Source organism: Corvus cornix, chromosome 2 (assembly GCF_000738735.6).
Source record: "Corvus cornix cornix isolate S_Up_H32 chromosome 2, ASM73873v5, whole genome shotgun sequence".
NCBI lineage: Eukaryota > Metazoa > Chordata > Aves > Passeriformes > Corvidae > Corvus > Corvus cornix.
Genome location: NC_046333.1, coordinates 35,615,026 through 35,639,301, shown reverse-complemented (window position 1 = coordinate 35,639,301; position 24,276 = coordinate 35,615,026). Strand labels below are relative to the sequence as shown.

The 24,276-nt window shown below is 38.7% G+C and overlaps 2 protein-coding genes across 3 annotated transcripts in view; one reads left to right on the top strand and one right to left on the bottom strand.

Moving 5' to 3' along the window:
- The window catches only part of ACAD11 (acyl-CoA dehydrogenase family member 11), a 29,505-nt gene extending 15,787 nt beyond the window's left edge, over positions 1–13,718 (bottom strand). For both annotated transcript variants that reach the window (XR_002045305.2, XM_010398849.4), the window contains exons 1-13: positions 13,188–13,718; positions 10,915–11,014; positions 10,563–10,688; positions 9,033–9,194; positions 8,444–8,608; positions 6,564–6,711; positions 5,885–6,006; positions 5,353–5,459; positions 5,084–5,207; positions 3,694–3,771; positions 3,162–3,300; positions 2,942–3,049; positions 1,694–1,792 (exon numbers count right to left, since the gene is read on the bottom strand). Coding sequence is in view for 1 of the 2 variants with exons in the window: in XM_010398849.4 (XP_010397151.3) it covers positions 1,694–1,792; positions 2,942–3,049; positions 3,162–3,300; positions 3,694–3,771; positions 5,084–5,207; positions 5,353–5,459; positions 5,885–6,006; positions 6,564–6,711; positions 8,444–8,608; positions 9,033–9,194; positions 10,563–10,688; positions 10,915–11,014; positions 13,188–13,699 (1,990 nt within the window). In the remaining variant the exon portion in view is untranslated. The remainder of the gene's footprint in view (positions 1–1,693; positions 1,793–2,941; positions 3,050–3,161; positions 3,301–3,693; positions 3,772–5,083; positions 5,208–5,352; positions 5,460–5,884; positions 6,007–6,563; positions 6,712–8,443; positions 8,609–9,032; positions 9,195–10,562; positions 10,689–10,914; positions 11,015–13,187) is intronic.
- UBA5 (ubiquitin like modifier activating enzyme 5) lies at positions 13,698–21,574 on the top strand. Its single transcript, XM_020584584.2, has 12 exons — positions 13,698–13,936; positions 14,785–14,830; positions 14,924–15,013; positions 15,787–15,896; positions 16,282–16,368; positions 17,027–17,111; positions 17,929–18,033; positions 18,204–18,331; positions 19,479–19,614; positions 19,924–19,999; positions 20,802–20,908; positions 21,491–21,574. Exons 1-12 carry the CDS (start codon positions 13,698–13,700, stop codon positions 21,572–21,574), a joined length of 1,293 nt encoding a protein of 430 aa, XP_020440173.2.
- The last annotated feature ends 2,702 nt before the right edge of the window (positions 21,575–24,276 follow it).

The window sequence follows — 24,276 nt, the reverse complement described above, 5'->3', positions numbered from 1 at the left end:
AGCTTTCAAAATGAAGAAGTGGTGTTACAGCATGCTGTCCTTATCTTCAAACATCCTGCAGGCTCTGACAAAATGCCTGATCTACAGATTAGGAAAGCCAACAAAAATCTCTCATTTTTAGATGCTGTTGCTATTAGGGACAATTAGGGACTGGAACAAAAAGCTCTAAAATGACAAACTAGAAACAACAGTAGCATAAACAAGACAGGAGCCTCTTCTCCCTGTTTGGATGACAAAAGCTTACAGAATGTCTGCCCAGTGTTTGGAGAAATACTAGGGGCGTGAACAGATAAGTCAGAACTGCTTGACTGATTTTGTACACATACACCATAAATCTGACATAGTTAAGCCATACTGGATTTACTGTAAACATGCAGAGCATAATAAGAAACCCCACTTCTTCCATTAAGTAACTGACTCCTTGCATGTGTGATTTATGACTTGTCTTCACAAATACAGAGTGGCATTCTGACCAGGCTGTCAGGTTTCTGGAATTCCCAAACATCCAAGGTTCTAATATCCTAAAAGTTAAAAAACCCCAACCAGAACAAAAAACCCCAACCAAACAAAGCAAACAAAAAACCCACCTACCCAGCCAGGCAGAAAGGGAGACTGACTAACACAGAGCCAAATGAACATGTTTCTCAAACTTCCTGAAATTGCAGTACCTTTTTTGTATCTGTCTTCATGCAAATCTGATTGCCCTAATTGTATTTATTAGAAATAAGACAAACCAAATCATGCCCTTTTTTATAATTCACATAACTAATTTTATGAATATTATTTTGTGTGTGTGACCCCCTAAAACTTTTCCATTACTTCCTTAGGGTCTGAAATGCACAGCTGGGAGACACTGACCCAGAGCAAAGGTTAAGTAGCCAGCAGTTAAGCAACACTCTCGGGTCAGGAGACAAGATTGCATGTCTCCTTTTGCTGCCAGTTTTACAGGAGTAGAACAGAGAGAGAGATCTATCTTGTGGTGACTCCAGGTATTGCACAAGCATGCATCAGCAAGTAGCTGACACACTCATGTATGTAAATAAAACATTCAAGTTTAACAACTCTGTTTATTTACTTGGGTTCCAGACTCCCAGGGAATGATGACTTTCAAGCTGCTGTCACACATGTTTTGGCAAAAAAGCATCAGTACTACAATATTAGGGACATCTACCACTTACATTGATTTTACTGGGAATTATAATCCATTGATTTTACTGGGAATTATAATATAAGAAAATCTCCTGTAAGAGCCAGTCCAACAGCATCACAGGCTACTTTAAAAGCAGCCACATTTTACCGTAGCTACACAGTACTCTCAAACCTCTCACACAAGCTGTAAAAGACAGTTTCATGAAAACAAACTTTAAAGGGTTCAGCCATAAATGTATAAGTTAACTGATAAAAAGAGGTAATGTTTAAAGAAAATAGCAGCATTCATTCTGTGAACAAAATTCAGAGGTTCCAAAAAGCACCCAAATCCCCGAATTGGATTGAATCTTGGACTTCGGTTCAGAGAACAAAAGCTCAATTCAGCTCCTTCTTTTGTTTTATGTTCTATTGCCTTTACTCAAGAAAAGACAAAATTTAATCTCAGAAATAGAGCGCAAATAATTTTGTTTTAATAGTTATTGGAAAAAATTTTAGACTTAGCCTACATAAGAGCCTGAACTCTTATTTAGATTTCCACACTTACCACTGCTCCACCACTTCTTGCCATTGATCACATAGCTGTTCCCATCTCGCTCAATGGTGCATTGCATATTGGTGGCATCACTTGAAGCCACATCAGGTTCTGTGTTAAAGGAAAAAAACCAAGCCACCAGGTTAAATATAAAGGTAATATAACCTCCACAAATATCAGGCTCTAGATATATTCTATTAAAAGTACACTGTTTTGCTACCAGTAGAAAAGCTGTTTGAAGAACCTCACTGCTGGTGGTCAAAAGACCTCCTGTTTTTCAACAACCTGTTATTCATAGCCAGTTTAAATGTACTTGGTCTTGGACCACCCTTTGCAATCAACAGCCTTCTTCCTTTCCTTGTGTTTTTAAATCCTTTATCCTTCCATTGTACTTACAGGTAGCAGTCATATTGCTCCTCAGCCTTGTTTTCTCCCTCTGGGCTCTTCTCAAGTGAAAATAGACTGAAACTAATTTTGTGGTGGCATATGAAACAGACCACATGAAGTGGTCAGCAAAATGTCATCAATGGTTTTTTGGAACAGGAAAGATTCTTCCTTTCTCCTTTCATCCTTACTATCCACTTTAAAACAGAAGTAACTATTTCCTCTTGGGGAACACAGCAAAAGAGAATTTGCAAAGTAAGTGTCTGCAAGGCTGAGCTCTCTCGATTCCTCCTGACACAGGAGGATCAAGATTTTGACATCACATGTTCCAAAAACTACCTTCCTATAGCAAGAGCCAGACTTTCCAGAGATGCTGAATGCCACAAGCTTTCAGGAGCAAGACTAAATACAATGCTGAGCTATGGACATAAATCAAGTTATTTTTGGGTTGTATCTAAAACATCTGTGACACACTGCAAAACTACACAACTTTAATCACAATAATGATACTTGGACCCAACTGTGTATGTCTAGAGAACTCCAAAGCACACTACAAGAAAAGGTAAGCTCTACTGTAAACCTGTTTGGTACTATAAATTGTATTTTACTAGTACTAAAATTAAACTGAAAATGTATATAAAGCAAATACTAATTATTGTAACCATGAAAATTGGCAACTATCAGGAAAGGCAGCAAGGGTGCTTCAGTTTGCATTCACACCTCATAGATGAATTCATATTCAACATATTCACAGATACTGAATTTGTATAGAAATGTCCACTGTAACACACAACTTGCAGTTTTTTACTTTTTGGTGCATACACCATGTGAAGTTCCTGCCAATTGCCTCTAACTTTTTTCTGGAGAAAAATTTACCTGTCATGCAGAAGCAAGAACTAATCTTCCCTTCTAGGAGGGGCTCCAGCCACTCCTTCTTTTGCTCTTCAGTCCCATACATGTGGAGGACCTCCATGTTTCCCGTGTCTGTAAGAAATCAGCAGTCATGTTTACTGCTCGAGACCCACAGCCTGTAAGGTCTAAGATGCCCAACTTTTTAATGCTCCCAGTGCCATAGTTTTGGGACAGCACTGCTAACCTGGTGCATGACAGTTGAAAACCTCAGGAGCAATAAGGCATCTCCCTGTCTCCTCAGCTATTATGGCATAGTCAAGCTGGCTGAGACCACTGACATCTGGGAGGAAAAGGTTCCACAGACCTTCTGCTTTGGCCAACTCCTGTTGCAAGAATCAACAGAAAAAATATCAGCAACAAGCCTTAAAAAAAAAAAATTAAAATTCAATTCTGGCTTGCTACACATTTTCTTCCCTCCTGCCAACTATACTGTCCAATATATCTGCTGCCATTTTTCAATAGCTATTTTGAAATAATAGGTACAGTCTTTGACTTAAAGTTCAGATATGCCCCTCACAGACCTCATTTTGTTTTTCCCTTCTCTCATTTGTTTCTCTTACCTTTTGCATACTTCCCTATTCCTTTCCTTCCACTGTTCCTCACACTGTTTCTTTCCATGCAGAGTAACTTCTCCAGCAGGATACACCAATCCCTCTTATGCTCTATGTCTGTGTTCTTTTACTGCTAGAGTGCTAAAAATATTTATTGTCCCATACCTTCAGTCTCTCCAGCAGTGGTGGCTTCTTCCATTTGTCCTCAGTATTTCTATGTTCAGCATAATATTTTACTATTTCCTTAGAGAAACAATTTAAAAGATGCTGTTTAAATTAAGAAAACATGTAACACACAAAGAATAATAGTCCTCTTCCAGATCTATGATCCAAGGAGCCAATTAAAAAATATTCAACACAGGTTTACATTATATAGTCGGTTGCATTATAAAATTAAATATATAATTGAAAACTCAACTGCAATCTATTAATTTTGCAAGACTTTAAAAGTGAGATGACCCCAATCAGTACCTTATTTTATACTACTATTTGGAATGGTTTAAAGTATGTGATGATGGCACTAGGAGGTCAGTATTTTCTGGAGATAAAAGTACCTGTTACCAACAGCACACACAAGAGGCATGAAATAAAAGCCTGATGTACTGACACTTAAGATTCAGGTTTCTGGTCACAACATTCAGATACATAAGTCAGTTAATCTTTTGTTAACTGAAAAAAAAAAAAATACCACAAAAATACATTTTCTCTTCCTGTCAAAATAATTCCTTAACAGATAATGTAAGCAGTCATTCCAAGCACCAGTCATTAGCTGTAAGTAAACACCTATATTCATTAATCTTAGTATTTTCACAAGCATGTTTTAGTGAGGGACAGAAGATATTTTCTGCATTTCTACCTGACTTAGGGAAAAAAAAATCAGAAAGCCAAAAAAACCAATTCTGCAACAAAAGCCATCTGTACTTCCACAAGGCTAAAAGCTGAACCAACTTTCTAAGCAGAAATTCCTAACCTTCCTAGGATAAGAAGTAAAATGCTACATCTCATTTTCCCTTCCACCAACTATGGACTTTGTGTATATTTCATTAGCTGATTTCAAACCTTCATTGGTATTAGATACATTCAGGAATGAGGCTATTTTGATACATTATACAATCCCATTTTTTGTCACAGCCTAAAAAGCAAGAAACAGAAACATTCAGCTTCATATGGTTAAAATCAGCCGTATTTTAAAATAGGTGTTATTCAGTTTGGTATCTTAGAGTTCTAGGTTGTTGTTAGTCTAACAAGTATTTTGGCAACTTCCTTTAAAAAGTAACTCTTTCTAAAAAGAGAAGTTTTTACACTTCAAAAGTTAATAAAAGCTAAGAGTTACTTTTTAAACAATGCATACAATATTTTAATCCTGAAAAAAAAAATACAGTCTATAATGATTTCTGCTAATATTTTGCACTGCCACAATCACCACTGCATGAAAATAAGGCTGTTTTGGAAAAAAAAAAACCAGGAGGACATGACTTCTATACATATTTTTACATTTTTATAAAGTCTAGTCAGAAAATGTTCCTTTATAAACAGGTTAAGTAAAAGCTTTTACCTTCTCAGCTGGATAAATGTGCTGCTTCATGAACTGCTTAACCTTCAGCAAAATTTCTTGGCCTTTTCTACTTTGATGGAAGAGCTCTCCAGAAGTGCTGTGCTGTGTGCTGCTGAAGGATGACCTAGGGAAGAACATTCAAGGCAGTAACAAGTAAGACCAGATTTTCCCTCATAATAATATAAGCTGCCTTAGAAAGGCATTTAAATAAATGAAGATGTTGGAAAAGCTTTGCCTTGCCTTTGACCAGTAGTCTGGACCACTCTTACCTTTTTGAGAGCTCTAATCCTCTTTCTGCCAAAGGCTTCACTATCTTTGCAAATTCATGACTGTTTTCTGCAGAAGCATTTCCAGTGAGATACCTGGCATATACACCCTAAAACCGAAAGAAAAACATATATGATATAATTATGCTCTTAAAAGTGTCTCTTTAACACACTGGTGATTTCTTCAACTATAAAAGTAACACTTAAATGCACAGATTTTTAAAAGGAAAAACTTACTGGGGTATGTTGATATTGGTTTGGGTGCATTTCTGATATAATGGAGATGCTTGTTGCACAAGAGTTAAGAATATATCCCAGCTAAACCAAACTAAAGGAAAATCACAAAAAGTAGTAGTGAAAAAGTAAAAAAGAAAAAAGAAAATACAAATGTCTGCACATGATATAGCAAACGAGCCCAGCCTGTCCCTCAAGCCAACTGACAACAGCATAGACATATGATTATTATTCATGACTAAATGAACTACCCACAGATACACAAAGCTATATGACATTTCAGCAAATGTGAGGGCATTACCTGGGCTATTGCTGCCATTTTAAAATATGACAAAGCAAGAAAAAAGTTAAAGTTGGATAAAGTAGTGGTAATACGCCGGCAGCGGCAGTACACGGAAACCAGTTCTTCAAAGGAAGGAGTTTCTACAAAAAACCAGAACAGTTTTAGAACACTCAACATTTTCTATGATTTTTTGCCACCTTATTCTTCAAACATTTGAACAATTTTAAGCTTTATGAGACAATTCATTTACTCCATGATTCACCATTTCTCATGACATAACTGTGACATGGAGAGACCAAGGGAAGTAGGAGTTGCCAGAATTTCAGATAGCCGTAACATTTCCTCCTGCCCTTTGTCTCCACTCCAGTCAGGAAAATAATTTCATCCAGGGGAGAAAAGGCTTCTTTTAAAACTTAAATTATATATTTACATTTAAATTTCTTTTTTCTTCCACTATCTCTTAGAAAGGTTCAAAAGAAGTAGCATGTTGTGGCTAAGACAAAGCTTGATAGAACAGAACTATCTAAAGCCTCACTATCAACATGTTTGCTACAATGAAAAAATTATGGAAAATTTCTTTACAAATGCAAAATGATATGCTTGTGAATTTACCATTTAATTCCTGTTTATAAAGGTAGCATTTCAAATAGAAATCAAGCCAAGGATTTGTTTCAAGAAAAAGATTATGATTTCATACCTATGGTGTCTTTGAAACCCAAGATAGAGCCTTGACCTAAGTCCTTAATAGACGTAGGCCAAAAGTAGAACTGAGTGGCATATGCTAAATCTGCTAAGGGATGACCAGTAGTTGAAAGTTCCCAGTCCAATACTGCCAAAACACGAGCCTTAAATAAAAACAAGAACCTCAAGTAAGTGCTAGAAGACCTGTTTTCTCCATCCACAAAGGCACAACCCACTCAATATCCAAGAGTTTTATTTGGTTACTATGTGTTTAAAATTAAAAACACACACTGTAGCTGTCTACAGCAAAAAGAGTTCCTTCTGGCACTATCTAAGGATCTGAAGAAAAGTAACATTCACATAGGGATAGAAAGCTAGGCATTTTTCCAAATAAAATCTGATTTAAATCTACAGTTTTGAGTAGTGTTCTTCCTGTCAGAAACTTCCAAACTCTTCTCATATAAAACATGATTGAATTAAAATATCCTAAAGAACAGTAGTACTGAGAGTTGTGTTTCTCTCCCAGTCCTGTTGCCCAGTCCTCTGGCACAGAAATTCACAGCCAGACCATGCATCAGAAAACCTAATTTATCACATTATACATAGAATAACACTTACATGGGGAATTGAATTTCTTAAACAGGAAGTCAATGACTGCTGAGAGTGAGCCTCTGCTGCAAGCATCCTTGCAATGGTGTCTTCAGCTGGGTGGTCTGATACTCCCCACAGTGTTATTTTGATAAATTCCTATAATCCAACTGGCCTGTCAACCTGAACAACCCCTCCAGCCTACTCATGATCCATGGCTACTTGAAGTACATGAAAAAATCTTTCCTACACGGTCACTCCTGCATCTACAGGAACAGTTTCTATAGATGACCTAAAATTACTTATGTACAGCTTGATCAATTCCTTCAACTGCATGAGGAACAGCTGGAAGAGTCCCCAAGACTGTCAAATTCCCTTCTCAGGGAATCAATCAGCACATTTAAACCTACAAACCATGTCTATCAACTAATCTATGCACAAAAACTCTGGGAATCTCTGGGATCTGTTACTTTGCCATGAAGCAGGCATTGCAGTCATGGTCACAAATTCCAGCCATGTCTTCTGGTCACAACACAGCAGGTAGCATGGAGAAAAAGTAATGAAAATGCAACTGTGTTGATAGCACACATTTATTTTGAAGCACACATATTGTTGATAGCACACTAGGAAAACAAAAAGGAATCTTTCTTTCCCTAAAGATGAATGAGGAACTTTCAGGGTCTCTGTGATCTACATGTGCTCCATAACTAAACAGCTTTGGCAGATTTTCCTTTGTTTTCACTAGTGTCATGTATCATGCATTCAGATCCTGCTCCAAAGGCCCTTGTTGTTAACTGAAGCCATACCACAGATGTCAGTGGGCTTTGGATCAGATGCTTATGTAGTTTAATGAAGTGAACCTTCAGTTGCACTGAATCCAATAGGATTTATGCATATAAAATGCTTTGTTCCTGTACTTTGAAGCAGGGACTAGAACCAATGAATAAATTGAGTATCTCTCAAGTCCAGGCTGAATGAGGGGCTCTGAACAACCTGGTCTAGTAAATGGTATCCCTGCCCATGGCCAAGGCATTGGAAATAGATGATCTCTAAGGTCTCTTCCAATCCAAACCATTCTATGATCCTGTGATTCCATCAATTCTATCTAGCTCTCACAATGAAAGCCAGGACTGTATTAGGTACCTAAAAACCATACACAGAGCATAGAGAAGAGTTCGTTTTCTACTGTTTCTTTCAAAGATGTATCATGCACTAAAATAATGCACATATAAGTGTCCTATTACATGATAGGAGTACAAACAAATGGAGGACCAAAACTTCCTAAACATACAAATACATTTCAACTACCTCTGTTGGGTGGAAGATGATGTTATCTATTCGGAAGTCCCCATGAATCAGGCTTTCTTCATTGTCATCAGGTGGCAAGTTGTTTGCTAACCACTCAGCCAGATTGTTCATGGCAGGAATATCTGTATGAGCAGCTGCATCATACTGTTTTTTCCAAGTTGATACCTTAAAAATACAAACATTCCAACAGATTTTTCAGCCGATTCACAAGTTTTTCAAGAGTATAAAATTTTGAAGCACTTGCTTCAGGCTTTGACTATCACCATGTTGCTTGAAAATTCAGTAAAACCCAGTACCTCTGCATTTGCAAATGTGAACTGAGACATCAAAAGATGAAATGAAGACTACATCGATTTCAATCTTATTTACATAGCCCAAACCCAGTGTTAGTCCAAAAGCAAATGAATATCATTCCCTAAGTATAGCATTACAGAATCAATCTGAATGTAGTAGTGGCTTTAGACTGTGCACAAATAATGGAACTAAGTGAAGGTGTTTAATAGCTAAAATATGATCATTAACAATTTAGCTTGCAAATCAAATAAACATTCAAAGACCAGACAAAACAAGAGAATGTTAAGAGCTGTACCTGTCTTTTGCAGTATCCTGGTCCTCTACCGTATCCTTGGAGACCCAATGACTGCAAATTGAAGGAGTGCAACAGGGCCAGAGTTTCTATCATTGCAAGATACAGAGCAGAACGCTCTGCTGGCCCCACCTCAGGCAGTGAGATGTCTCGGAAGATGCGACCCTAGAAATAGCATAAATCAATGATAATTGGTGGGATGTACACACCAGATGAAAAGAAGTAAAGCTATACATTCCACAACCAAAACCAAATGTAGCGAACCAACACTCCCTATGCAATCAAAAATGCCTTCCTCAGTTATTTTATTCCTCGCCCAGGGCCGATGAAGGCATTCACAGTAATCCCAGGTTACTAGTATATGGTGTATCTGTAGATGAAAGTCTGAATTAGAACACCCAATCCAGGTATCCTCAAGCTTGGAAAGCACCAGGAAAAATGTTACTGTATTGTCTCGAACAGCTGAATTGCAGAAAAAATACCAATGATGGCCTCAGAGGGCTGGAGGGGCAGGCAGGAAGAGGAGGGGAATGGGTGGGTTGCAGGTACAAAGACTCAAACAATCCAAAGAAATTCACTTGTTTTCTCCTTAAAAGCAGTTGAACACATTTAGAATACGGGTGTGTTGTTCCATTTTCACAATTGCTAAAAACAGAGCAGTGCAGTTCATCGTAGAATTGACAGACTGTACATTTACATACTTAGAAATGTAACAAGGTTTCTTCTTAAGGAATCGCTTTGTTCTAGTGAAAACCAGAAAAATTCTCCATCTTAAATGTAAGAAATCTGTTTCAAATTGTTCACAGCTTTTACATTCTATTACCCTTGATTTATCGTTTTTGTAGGAAGGTTAACTTAATCTTCAGAAACTGGCCCACAAACTTACATTTCTAATTTCCCAGTGAACCTAATGATAAAGTGGGATCCAATGAAAAGGGAAGAGGCCTGAATTCAACTCCTCCTCACACAGGATAAAAAAAAAAGACACAGTACAGCAGACTTATGCCCAAAATCTAACAGAAAGTGTATCAACTCAGCTACAGCACCCCCAGAGTGGTGGACCACAGACGAAGCTATGCTGTGCTCTTTCTGAAACTAGTGTTTGAACTGGAATCCTGCTTTGTCTTCAAGAACAGGTGATTGTATGTCAGTTCTATCTTCTATCTTCAATACTAAACAGGCTCCAGGACCTCCAAAGATTCAGTTTACAGACTAATTTTTTTCCCTCTGACTTATGTATGCTTTTCACAGAAGCAATATTGCCTCATTCCAAGATATCCCTTCCAAGAGCTCAAACAAGAACAAGAGGTTAAATACTGAGCTAGAAAATTCAACAAAGTGTGAAATAAGCCCTGGAGAAGCTGAAATCTGTGAGAATCACTGATAGCTAGCATTTCTCAAAAATATCAGAAGATTATTTACACTCATATCACAAAACTGTGCTGGGTAAGGCTCTAATAGATAGGTTTTAGACAATTTAAAAGCAGCTTGTAGTACAGAGAAGGAAAGAATCTCTCACACTGGAGGACCAACCTGCACATGCTGCATTACATAAAACTCTGTTCCAATGATAGAAATGTCACTGCAGTACAACAAGGGCTCAGGCACTGGAAATCCAGCTGAAAATAAGGCTTTCTGAACACGATATTCTCTATCAACCTGAAAAAGACACAGAAATTTAGGTTCAATTAAAACCTCCCAAACATAAATGAGTGCAGTGAATCCTCTTGAATGTTTAATTATATGTAGAGCACAGAACACAGAAAATGATCCAGCAACTCACTGCATTTCTGGACACATTCATCAGTGTGCTGGACCACCATGCATAGACCCATGTCACCTGCAATACGAAGTGTTTGGAGCTCAGTGGACAATTTTAACTTACCTTGTGTGCTCTAGGTAAAAGGGGACCATGGGGCTTCTTCCTGAGCACAAAAGCCTGCCCACCCTTCTGAAGGTAAAAGGTTGGGTTTGACTGGCCTGAGCTGCAAAGAGAAAGATTAAAATTACTCAAATATTCAATTACTTACAAATTTGTAAACTTCTAATAGAAATGATACTGGCAACAGGCACTGTGACTTGACCAGAACAAAATGGCAGGACGGAGGAAAGCATTCTTCTCAAGAGTTGTTTTGTGTAGGGGTTTTTTTTTTTCAAATCTAGTCTTACAAGGGACCAAGTGATAGCCCACAAAATCAGAAGTCAGAGGTTCTATTCCTGCATATAAGAAAGATGTCTTCTTTCCCTGCAGAAACGTCACAGATAGCCAATTTGTTCTCCTGCAGCATTTACCTCTCCTCCCTCAAGAGACATCATGAACTTACTCAAGGTATGCAGTAGACACTAATCTCAAAACCTTCTGATTGGGAGGAAATTAAACAGAGCAGAATTCTCACTGGCTCATAATTGTATTTGTCTTTTGGAAAGCTGTATTTTAAACAGTATAAGCATAAAGGAAGCTCTTCCATTTGGATAGGGACTTTCTTTAAGAGCATGTACTGACAAGACAAGGGGGAATGGATTCAAACTGAAAGAGGAGAGTTTTAGATTAGATATTAGAAAAAAATTCTTTACTGTGGGGATGTTGAGGCACTGGAACAGGTTGTCCAGAGAAGCTCGGAATGCCCCATCCCTAAAAGCGTTCAAGGCCAGGCTAGATGGAGCTCTGAACAACCTGGTCCAGAAAAAGATGTCCCTGCCCATAGCAGGGGATTGGAACTAGATGGTCTTTAAGGTCCCTTCCAGCCCAAAACACTCTATGATTCTATTCTGTGTATGATATTCTAGCACCAAGCCCCATTGTATGCCAGCCTGATCATCACGTCTATAGATTATGCTTGAGGGACAGCCTATAGGAACTGTAAAATTTTGAAGAATGAATGTTGGAGTCACAAAGAAAATTAGACATTTCAATCACACAAGTGTAAGAGAAGGACAACCCAGATAAACTCTTCATTACACCTTGTCTATCATATTCCAATCAAGCCTACTGATCCTTATTTTCCTCAAGGCTCTGTGCTAATCTGCATGCCTTTCTCTCCTTATTCTTGTTCATTTTTAAGATGTATTCTGACTTAGTTCAATAAACAATTAGACAACTATTGGAAAATAAAAATCAAATGGACTTCTGCTTTCATTCCTCCCATCACATTTTCATTCTCCTGGAAGCAGTTAGGGCATAGTTTGTAATATTTTAATAAGTTTAAGAGACAAATACTCTGCCGAGCACAAAAGAAATTTAGGCCAGCTGAACCCTGAACTGCAATTATAAGACAAAGTAGTAAGAGCATAAATACTAACAAAATTTTAGCAGATTTTACTATTAACTACTCTCCGAAGGCTCCTCCTAAAGTCTCAACTGAGGTACATACGAGGATCACGGCACAGCTGCGGATTGAATGCATGTTTTATATTTGCATCAGAAGACAATGAAAAATTGTTCACTGTTTCTTAGTGATAGCTGCAGATAAATTAGTCAAGGTCATGCCTACAAAGGAATCAATCCTCATTTTTAGAATAACTTAACTTCTAATAGCTCCTGATATGAAGTCATGCAACCACTCCACTGATCTGCTGAATGCAAATGAACTCCGTGTTCTGTGGAATAGTGGCTTTGGAGCCTGGGTGTAGCACGTCCCTGGCACACTGCCATAATGCTCTCTGGACATTAACGGGAATCTTGGCACATCCTTACCTGTTCTCGTGGACTTGCTTTACCCGGTGACAGCCTAATGCTTTTACTATTGATTTCTTAGGCCATGTATGTGCTTCTGAACATTACTATTTGCTGTGCGATTAAAGATGGAGCAGGTCAATTGAGATGTATGTGTAGGCAATAAAACAATTGTGGGTGTACTCTGAGGACAGTGCGAAGTCCACCCAACACACAGCCCGGCCACAGACTGCGTGTGAAAGGTCACCCTGGCCGACATCGCAAACTTTGCCTTCTGCAGCAGCTCAAAGGACGAGCCAGGCCATGCCTTTAACTGGACTAAGTCAGAACGCATCTTAAGAATCCGTCGATGGGTGCTGCCCGCCATCCCCACGGAAAAGGGCTCTACCTCTGACCACCCTCCCTGCCAGGCGGCAGCGAGCGGCTCCTCTCCCCTCCCTCCCGGGCGCTCTGAGCAGGGGAGCTGTGTCAGTCACCTGTGTTACCTGTACTGCCTGACAGCCAGCGTGCCCGCGGGCTGCCGAGGGAAGCCGGGCAAGCGGCTGCTCAGGTACCGCTCCAGGCTGCCCTGGTCGAAGCGGTGCTGCCGCCGCACCTCGCTGGTGCCCGGCTCCGCCGCCATCCTCGGAGGCCGCGCCGGAGCCCCCCCCGGCCGGGTCACCCGGAGGCGCCTCGGTCCGTCAAGAAAAGCGCTTCGCAGCCCCCTGGCTGTCGGGGCCGGTCGGTTCTCCTGGAAGATGACGTTTCCCAGGAAGCAAATACCGCCCCGGCGGACACCGTCCCTCAGCCCGCTCTGCTGCCGGGTGTGAGGAGGCGGCCCCGGGAAGGGCCCGCCCCGGCGCTTCCCGGAAGCTCCCGCGGCCGGGCACAGACGTGTCGCTGCCATGGCGGATCCCGGGCGGCTGGAGCGGCTGGAGCGGCGCGTGCGGGAGCTGGAGGAGGAGCTGGCCCGGGAGAAGCGCGGGCGGGGAGCGGCGCGGGCCCGCATCGACACCATGAGCCCCGAGGTGACCGACTCCAACCCCTACAGGTGCGGTGAGGGGCGGGAGGACTGCGGAGGGCTCGGTCAGGATGCGGAGGATGGGGAAGAGGGAGGGCCGTGGCTTGGAACGGCGGGTCTGGGTGAAGCGGGAGAGGCACACGGATGTGGAGAGAGCTCGGACGGGTGGGAATCTGAGGGACGGGGCTGGGTGTGTTCAGGAGGGTGTCGGGCAGTGCCGGAGGCAGATGCTCTGTGCGGAGCAGGGGAGGGATGCTCTCGGATTTCCCACCTGGCTGGGCTGGCAGGGGTGGATGTCAGGGTTACTTTGTATTATCTTGCTTTACAATACAGGCGGGGGGAGAGAGAGAGAGGGGAAACGTTGTGAGTTTTTCAGCTAGGTTGCTAATAAATGGGACAGGTGTTAGTATTCCTTGAGGTCTTATTCTCATTCCTCCAAATTGTCTATTTTAGAAGTTGGTTTATAGAATTCTTGAGCTTTAGAGATCACTTCCCATCTAGAAATCTGATGGGTTTGTTGGCTTGGGTTTGTTGGTTTTTTTTTTTCCTTAATACAAGTTGATACTTGTACTTTCATGAAAAAATGCAATAGAGGGGTAAAAGATTACTTTAAAATCCTTTCAGTTATCCTCAGAACCTTATAGTCTCTACTTTTTTTTTAATGTTATGTTAATCTAATCAAATCGATCAGAAAACAGTGCAAGTCTTCACTAGTTTGCTGCCATACGGTTCATTACCAAAAAGAGGTGTCACCTTTCATTCTGTAAATCTGCGATTCATTTACAAAAATAGCTGTGTCCTCCTGATTTCATCAATATTACTCATACCAATAGAATAAGTACATGAGTTTCTGCAGGGTTAGGACTCTGGTGCAAATAGGAAAGCATCTACTCTGTTACTCAGACTCTACCTAGCTGGCAATCACAACTGCAGTGGAAACAGTAGGCTTGAGTTTAGTGCTTGGTGAGGTTATTTCTAAAGCAAAAGTAATTTTAAATACCTGAAAAGCAAAATTGCTGTTAGAAGCATAAAGAACATTTTCTGTGTAACATTGTTGTTTTTTTTTTTTTTTTTTTTTGTAGTCGTTTGATGGCATTAAAAAGAATGGGAATTGTCAAAGACTACGAGGTAGGATTCTGTCTGAAATGAAACATTGCTTGCATTTTTTCCCTGGGAGGACCACTTTTGATACACTGATATACTGATTATTTCTTTTTACAGAAAATCCGTACCTTTACAGTTGCAGTAGTAGGTGTAGGTGGCATTGGCAGTGTGACTGCTGAAATGCTGACAAGGTGTGGCATTGGTAAGGTAATGAGAGTTTTTTTCTTCTTCTATGTCTTTACAGCAGATGGACTAGTCCTCTTTGTAAAGAATTTGATTTGATTTCACTCGGTTGATTTTACCCAAATAAAAAAATGTTGTGAAGAAGGCACTCAAGAACAGCACCTGTGTAAACATCACACATGAAGAGTCTGTATTTTTATTATGCTGGTAAAATTGATTTATTTAGGGCTTAATCCTGTATCATGTGGATGATTCTTGTTTGGATGCTTGTCATCTCCACATTCTTATATGAACCCATTTATCTAATCTTCATGCTGGATTATTGCAAAAAGAAAACAAAATAAAGAAGAAGGAGGGGGTATTTCACATAAAAGATAAAGTCTTATGAGAACCAAGTTTGTATTCATGAAATTGAAATGTAGCAGATGCCAAACAGATATCTTTATCACAAACATTATTTGTCACGTGGCAGCAAGTAGGAATGTGATAAGAGAGATGATACTGTTCATGTAGGTTAATCTGTTGAATATTCTTAGTTTAGATCAAATGACAAGGTAACTTTTTATTAAGTAATTTTAATGACTTAACAGATTGGTTCAGTTTTTCACATCCTTACGATGTTGGTACCTCTTGTATGTGAACTGAATAGGCCTGGGAGGGAGGGAGGTTGGTTGGGGATGGGGTTTTTTTATGTTTTTGGTCATAGAATTAGTTTTGTTGTTCAAAATGCCTTGCCATAGTGCTCTGTTTGCAGAGTCTCTGGAGATTCATACATGGTAAAACAATCTTTATTGTAGCTGCTTCTGTTTGATTATGACAAAGTGGAACTGGCAAACATGAACAGACTCTTCTTCCAACCTCATCAAGCTGGATTAAGTAAAGTGCAAGCAGCAGAACATACTTTGAGGTATAACTTGGAGAAGTGGGTGTCAAAATGTATTTAGCCAGGATGCTGCTCCAGAAAACCAATGTTTCACTCTTAATCATTTGCAAAGGAGGATGATCTAATTTGGGAATTTGGGTATAAAATATTTGTGGGGATGATGGATACTTCAAAGACATTTTTGTAGTGGCCAGAACCTTAATGTGAGTCTGCTTTTTAACAAGTCTTGCTCAGAAATTTGGTATAAATGATACCAATTAAATATGTTGCAGGGTTTTTTCTCATCTAATCTGAATTTTTGACAAATATGGGTGACTAGAAACTTAAGACAACCCTTATGAAGTGAGGGAGTAGAATGCAAATTATCACTGTATTCTTTACTATTGACTCCTGTTATTTCCTCCATAAGGAATATTAATCCTGATGTTCAGTTTGAAGTACATAACTACAACATCACAACACTGGACAACTTTGAACACTTCATGGGTAGAATAAGGTAAAATCCCCCAACTTTAGCATATTGCTAACTTCTGCTGATGTGTGGCTCTGCGCAGCTTCACGTTTTTCTTGCTGGGGCTCTTTTTCAATTTCATAACTCCCAATTGAAAACCTCTGGGACATATATGTATATGAAGACATTCCTGCCTAGATGTGTTCTCTACAGCTGACATCTATTTCTACTGTTACATAGTTATTTCTTATATGAGTGCATCTTTAGATCTCCAACCAAAACTGTGGGGTTTCCATTATAGAAAACAGATCAGATCATATCTTGAGTGCTCTGTAATGGTTTCAGGTAAGATTTTTAGAATGAAGGAAGAAAATAGTTGTTAGTGGATCTCATAGAGATTTGAAATAATTTATACCATTTGCAGTTCTGTTGTAGAAAGATACAATTCTCCAATACTTTGTACTGTGAGTGTATACTATATAAAACAGTCTAAAATGCTCATATATTTAAATCCCAGCTTTAGCATGGTGTTGTTTCTACAACCAGCAGATCTAAGATGCTGGTTGTATCTGTACTGCATTTCACAAGTTTTGTTAGAAATTCACTTCTCTTGGGCTTCTGTACTCTAAAGCAGCATGTTGGTTGCTGTGGTGGTGTTTTGTTCTGCCAGCAGTTTCATGCAAACTTCTGATGCTTGTTTCAGTAACGGCGCACTGGAGGAGGGGAAGCCTGTGGATCTGGTTCTAAGCTGCGTGGACAACTTTGAGGCTCGCATGGCAATTAACACGGTAAGGCCACCAAAGGCATGAGCTTGTGCAAGTCTATTTTCTCCTATAAATAATGTTAGGAATTGTGGGGCTATAGAAAAGACAGGAACTTAAAAAGAATTTCCTAATTAATGACCCCCTTGGCTTGACGAATCTGAGCTTTTACCCAGTTCTTATAAATCAATTTTATGTGTATAAATATAACTGTAGACTTTTTAGTTACTATCAGCTAATGGTTAGTAAAAGATCAAAGTGTCATAAGCTCTGTCTTTTCAAATTACTCTGTTTATATAAAGGTATTTTCAAAGGCTGGTATGTTCAATCTTACAAACATTTAAAAACTTTCTATAGCTAATTGTATACTTCATATGACTTTTTGTATCCTAAAAATGCTGTGTACCTAATCAAACTGTTTTTCTTTATAGTAGCAGCCAATGTAGGGTATATGCCAAATGTATGTTTTCTGTTATCCTTCAGCTGACTTGATCCATAAATTGCAGGCACTGTATCCAAGCCTCTAAAAAGAGTTTGTGGAATTATATTCTGTAGTGTGCTGTAACTGGGTCACTGAAGTCTGTATTTGTTAAAACATCTCAGGTCCTCAGGAAAGCACAAAGGGCTGGCTTCATGAGGGCAACTTTAATTTGCTGTTTGATTTTTCCTTTGATAAATAATTTCTATTCTATCTCTTCATGTCCCTTTTTCTGACCAAAGCCTTTTTGCCTGAAAGCAGGGAGATAAATGTGTTTCATCAGTCCCAATTTATCACATTTTTTGGGTTCCTTTTCTTTCCATTGAACTTCAGCAGTACTGACGTGTGTGTTTCTGTATTTATAAGGCCTGCAATGAACTTGGACAAATCTGGATGGAGTCTGGAGTGAGTGAAAATGCAGTGTCAGGACACATACAGCTGATCATACCCGGTGAATCTGCTTGTTTTGCGGTACGTGGTACTCTGCTGAACTGTTCACTTGCCTTTTAGAGTGGGACTGGGAATGTGAAGATTAGCTGGCTAGGGAGTGTGATCCTGGCACAGCTGATGCAGTAGCTTAAAATTTTCTGTGGGACTTCTTGAATGCTTTTTTACAGCTTAATTTCTCTATTGTCCCTCAGTGTGCTCCTCCACTTGTAGTAGCGGCAAATATTGATGAGAAGACATTGAAACGAGAAGGAGTTTGTGCAGCCAGTCTTCCTACAACCATGGGTGTTGTGGCAGGAATGCTTGTACAGAATGTTCTCAAGTAAGTGACTGAGTTGTTGCTATTTGATGTGTACAGCAAATAGATGAGAAAAAAAACCTCTGAAACTCTGAAGGAACATTTCATAATGACAGGTCTGATTCTTTTTACATGTTCATGGCCTGTTTCCTAATGGCATTGGCAACATTGAACAGGGCTTGAATTTTAAATAGGACTTTTCAGGGGTAAGAAGCAGTTTCAGTGTTTTCCAAAGAATTTTTGTTACTGCATACACACATGCACATTGTTTTCGTAGTTCTGCATTTAAACATGCTCTGATTTGACATCATTAAGTTCTACATAAAAAATGCTACAGTGCTGACTTGTCTTCGAAATTTTGTACATGGACAATGAATAAATTACTTCTCTTGCAGTGTTTGCATTCTAAAAACCTGAGGGGAATTAAAAATAGTTACAGAGCAATATGGCATATTTTACTAAAAAAAGTACTGTCACATGACTCCAACTGCTAAAAGAATTGCATGCATCGGCAAGGAAAATATTTGAACAACTTTGTACTCATTTTCAAAATGATGCAGTGTTTTACAAGAATCTTTGAGGATGAGATTGTATTTAGCCTGCTTTTAGCCTTAGCTTGGTTTGGTTAGAAACACAAAAATTTCAAGTTACCAAGGAATAGAAGTACTGTTTGCAAATGTGCCTATCAACAACAAAGCTTCATTTTCAGCTGAGCAGAGAGAGGTGTTTTTCTTGAACAAAGAATACAAACCTTGCAGCTTAATTAGAATCTTTGTTTTAATTGCAAATCTGACCCTACAATAAAGATGACTGAAGTGATTCTGATTAGCTCTGAAAACTTCCCCACTGTAATACAGGACACCTGAGTGTTCCAAGCAATGGATTAAGGCATGGGAGAACACTGCTTACATAGAGCCCTAAATACATTTTTTGTGAGACTGCAGCTGAGTTATTCTCACACACCTTGAGAGGATGGGGTTCTGTATTGATCCAGTTACTCTGTTGCCAGCTGACTACAGCATGACTGGATTTAAGGCAATTAAAGTAACTGCAAACTGCACAAGTGTGAAAGTGTATTCTAAAAGTTCTTTGAGGAAAAATTATTCCTTGAGCAACTGAAGTTTTAGGTTTTCACCTGTATTACAAGCTCCTTCTTTCTCTGTGTTTCTAGATACCTGTTAAACTTTGGTACTGTGAGTTATTATCTTGGTTACAACGCGATGCAGGATTTCTTCCCAACTATGTCTATGAAGCCAAACCCCCAATGTAGTGACCACAATTGCAGAAAACAGCAAGAAAATTATAAGGTAAAAATGATGTGGGTTTGTGGGTTTGTTTGGGGGCTTCCCCCCCCCCCCCTTCCTTAAAATCTTAAGAACAAAGCAAGCTACAACCTTTCTGGCAGTCTTACCTTTCTGAGTGTTTATGGGTTTGGTGTTTTTGTCAGTTTGCAGGTATTCTGCCTTTCTGCTCCTAAGCAATCACCATTTAGAACTTTCTTATCTCACGTATTGAAAGAAATGTGAATGTTAGGCTTGATCTTCTTTGCTGTTGTTGGAATTAGACTGTTAATTTTTGGTTATTGAGGGGTTTATTTTTTTGTGTTTTCCCTCCAGAAAAAAGAAGCTGCAAGACCAAAAGAAGAAGTAATTGAAAAGGAAGAAGAAATAGTACACGAAGACAATGACTGGGGTAAGTCATCAACTGAAGACTAAATGATGTTCCCAGTTACTGAGATTCAGTTTGGGTGAACACAGTTTAGGATACATATAATGCTTATAGTTCCTATGTTTTTTAACTTATACTGTGTAATTACTATTGGCTTTTCACAGGTTTGGAAAGTAATTTTAGCACAACTTGATGATGTGTTTTTAGTGCAATGTGCAGGTTTTAGGCTCAAAATGTAACTGCTGCTTGAATAAAGAACTTTCTCAGAGGATGGTCTGAAGATGAGAGAGATGTGACAAGATGTATTAACTGCATATTCCTTTTAAATATACTAAAGAGCAGTTTTCATTTCCATAACCACTGTGCTGAGGCATCCCATGGATTTTTATATTCCTCTGAGGGTTTTAAATTAGAAGGAATTGTCTTAAGGATTAGAAGGAATTGTTTTAAGGAATGGTAAACGTGTTTTATATAACCATTTATATAAAGAATGGAGGTATACATGTTTATTACATGAGAAAGAAAATAATCTTACCTTACAATTGAGAGAAGTGTCCTCATGGTAGGATTTAAATGATAAGAACAAGGACGAGGTGCCGTTCTTGTCCATTAAGTTGCCTATATAGAATCATTTCATATATTGTAAAGGGAAAATATTTTGTATTGATAATGGAATGAAGTTGTTGAACTTAAAGGGCTTCCTGCTTTTAATTGTTTTCTGTTTCAGAAAAGTAGCTGCAGCTTTCCTCTCACTGTGATAGCTTGGTGATTAAAGAACTTTTTCTTCTAACTTTTAATGGAGTTCTTGTTTCCTTTTAATGCAAAGGCATCGAATTAGTATCAGAAATTTCAGAAGATGAGCTGAAGGCTGCATCTGGCCCTGTACCTGATCTTCCTGAGGGAATTAGTGTAGCATATACTATCCCAGACAAGGTAATGTATTTATTTTTTATGAATTTTTGAAATACACATTGTAGATTAAATTTATAATACCAACCAGTTTGGTTCCCCTTTAAACTTAAAAGAGAATTCCATCTTGAACAACTGCAGTGAGACTGGACCCTCAGTACATCGTGATTAGTACCTTCTATGGTCCAGTTCTGTGTTCCTATTAAATACATTTCTTTTAAGTTTGGATGCTAGTGTGAATGTACTTCTGAGATGATAGGAATGAATGCATTTGGGGGCTGGGGGAAGGACAGCAAATGTGAATTTCTCAGTTGATATTTTGGTGACTAAATAATTTTTATCATACATATCTTGTAAAAGCTGTATATAGTCAAAGAGCAATGTGTATGCCTGGGGAACAGAGAATCTGAATGTATTGCAGTAAGAACATTCTAACTCCTAGTCAAAATAGTTTACAATTTAAGCTTAAAATCACTTAGGCCTAATCTCACAATCGGGTGCCTGGTTCTAGGAATATGGTGTGGTGTAACAGCAATAAAGCTGATCTGTGGGGAGTTTCTTTGTTTATTTTTTTTGTTGACAACTTTTTCTTCCTGTTCCTAACAGGAAGAGAATTTAATGACTGGGGAGACAGTAGCAGAGTCTGAAGAAAGCCTAGAAGAACTCATGGCCAAAATGAGAAACATGTAGATAAACAAATATTAAATACAACTTTCATGAGTTTGGATGGACGTTGGATTTTGAGAAGACCAGATTTCATATTTTTCTTTTTTTTACCTCCATTGAAGCTTACCTTTACTTTTCTGATGAAACAGATCTGTTACAGGGGCAGGAAGGACACAGATTTACATTGTTTGTTTATATTCTGTTTTCTCATCATGTCTTTATTAACATATAGAGCTGTGCTACTGTAAATTTGAGTGACTCAGCATTAAGTGACCAGATACTAAGTGTAAAATGAAAAGGACATGCATAAACTGAAAAAGCAGGCCCAGCACGTTATATGCCCTATCACATGATGAGAATAGAACATAGAACAGGACAAGGGAAAGATGAAATCTGCTGGACTGGACTGAGTAGGTGAAGGGCAGATAGTGCCTCTCTCATGTTGCTGCTCCTGATTATCCAGGCACTTGTACTTGGTTGTTGCTCATTGATCCAAAGTCTTGGCATGGATCATGCTGTGGCTACTTTTTTTGAGTAATGAGAACATCTAAGCCTTTTCATCTGCCTTAAATATCCCTGGGATGGAATTTTCTTTATCAGTGTCTTACTACTGCTTGTCGTTAAACAGCTGCCTATGTTTTGTATGTGAGAATGTTTTGAGTATACTGTAAGAAGGTGAAGTCTTGTGTTAGTATTACATTAGCAGACTGCATATCAGCATGCCACTGTTTTTCCTGGCAGATGCTTTTCATGACAAAATTATGAGCAACACTGGAAAGAACCAGAGATTTTATCTACCTTTTCAAAAGTCTAAATATTATATTTTTGTTGGTTACTGAAAGTTTAGCTATAATTCTGATCACTCCCCATCACATGGGCTATATTAAGGAATATAGTCTGAGTTTGCATAGAAAGTCTTCTAAAATTAGATGCTATAAATTTTGAGTTTTGCAAATATCTTCATTGGAGTAGCTCACCTGTTGTATTTGTCTTGTAAATGACATTAGTACAGTCATATAACCTTTTAAATGGCCACGTGTTAAACTGACCTGTAAATATTTGCATCCTGGAGTGCCAGTACCCTGCAGAACTGGAAGGATCAGTTTCAAGTATTTTAACTACTGTGGATATTAGATCCAGAACTTGCTAATTATTTCAGCCTCGGCAGTATAAAACAAATATTTCCACAGTGTGCTGCAGCCAACACAGCTGTTAATGGCAGTAGTAGTATCCCACTAATGTGGAAAGGGAGAGCAATATCATGGTGGTGCCTCTCTTTCTTAGGGCAGCTGAATGAGTACCTATTCGTTATACTAACAACTAGTTTAAAAAATGTTTCATTTCTAAGTAATGATTACAAACTTCAAAATCAGTTTCCTCCGCAGCTGACATCAGATTAAATTATACACAGAAATCATCTCTGCAACCAGTGAGGGAGATTTTGGGTGCGTTTTGAGAGTGGGGCATTATACTGTAAAATTGAAGTGGTTTTTTTGGATTGAGTTCTATATTGGAAAAACAAGGTTTTAGAAATGAACTGTAAAGAAAGATTGGAAATAGAATAATGAGACCAGTAAAAAGGTAGATACTTTAAGCTGTGTCACTAAGTCTACGTTAGCTTGACGCGGTGTCAATTTACGTGTTACTTACCTTTCTCTGTGACTTTCACCTTTCTGTTGGGAACAATAAAAGCCAGGCACACAGCTGGCTCTGGAGATTTTGAGGCAAATGGCTGACTCATTTCTACAACAGCTCAGATCATCCTGACTCTCAACTATTTGGCTGACATGACTGCTATCACAGGATTGACAGCTATACGAGAAAAGGACACTTTTATGAGGGAATTAATACATTTTTGTATGCCCTGTTAGAGAGTACCTGAAATGGTTCTCATGTTACTTTTAGACTTTCAACTTGTATATACAAGAAGAATTTGAAAAAATCAGAAAATAAATTAAAGATGATTGTATGTGTCAATGGTTAAAATTATTTAAAAATAAACAGCATCCAAAAAAGCAGCTTTAAGGACTTTTTAAAATTAAAAATACATTTACATGTATAATGTACTCCAACTGTAAAACATAATAGAAAATTTATTGCTTCCTTGGTTATGAGCTAAAAAATCAAAGCATATATATTGCCATGATTTAAGTCCAGCTTTGTTTATTGTGGCAATCTTATAAAAGAAGTGTTCAGTTTTTACAGTGTCTCATGAACATTATTAAGATGTTGATATTCTGACAGTGTAATTTAATCTCCATTGAAACTGGTGACCCTCTGCTTTGAGGTGGAGTTCTCCTACACCGAAGTATTATCTGGCATACCCCATATATATAAATGACTTTTCCTTGCTGTCCATGAGGTACAACTCCATGGAAACTGTCTTGTAAGCTTTCTTTGGGTTCACAGGCTAGGCACAGGATCCCTCACTGTCTTTGCCAAATGGCAATGGATGGCCCGGATCTGATAGGGACCAATTTTTTATTTTGATTTTCTATTCCAAAACCAACCCTGCAAGCTGTGAGGAACTTGGAGAGAAGTTGGTCAATGGAAGAATAGTAACAGTTCAGCAACAGTAACACTGAGGATCTAGAAAGTAGCTTCTTACTTAAGCTAGCAACAATAAGGAAAACCATTTAGGAGAGGAAGATATATTGCTGTACACGTTAGAATCAGAGGTGACAAGCTAGACCAGACATCTGATAATTCTTTAGAGGAGAGAATCA

Coding starts and splice junctions, on each gene's coding strand:
- UBA5 (XM_020584584.2), top strand. CDS start 13,698: ATGAGCCCCGAGGTGACCGACTCCAACCCCTACAGGTGCGGTGAGGGG. Junction 15,897..16,281: donor GCAGCAGAACATACTTTGAG/GTATAACTTGGA, acceptor TTCCTCCATAAG/GAATATTAATCCTGATGTTC. Junction 18,034..18,203: donor GTGAATCTGCTTGTTTTGCG/GTACGTGGTACT, acceptor ATTGTCCCTCAG/TGTGCTCCTCCACTTGTAGT.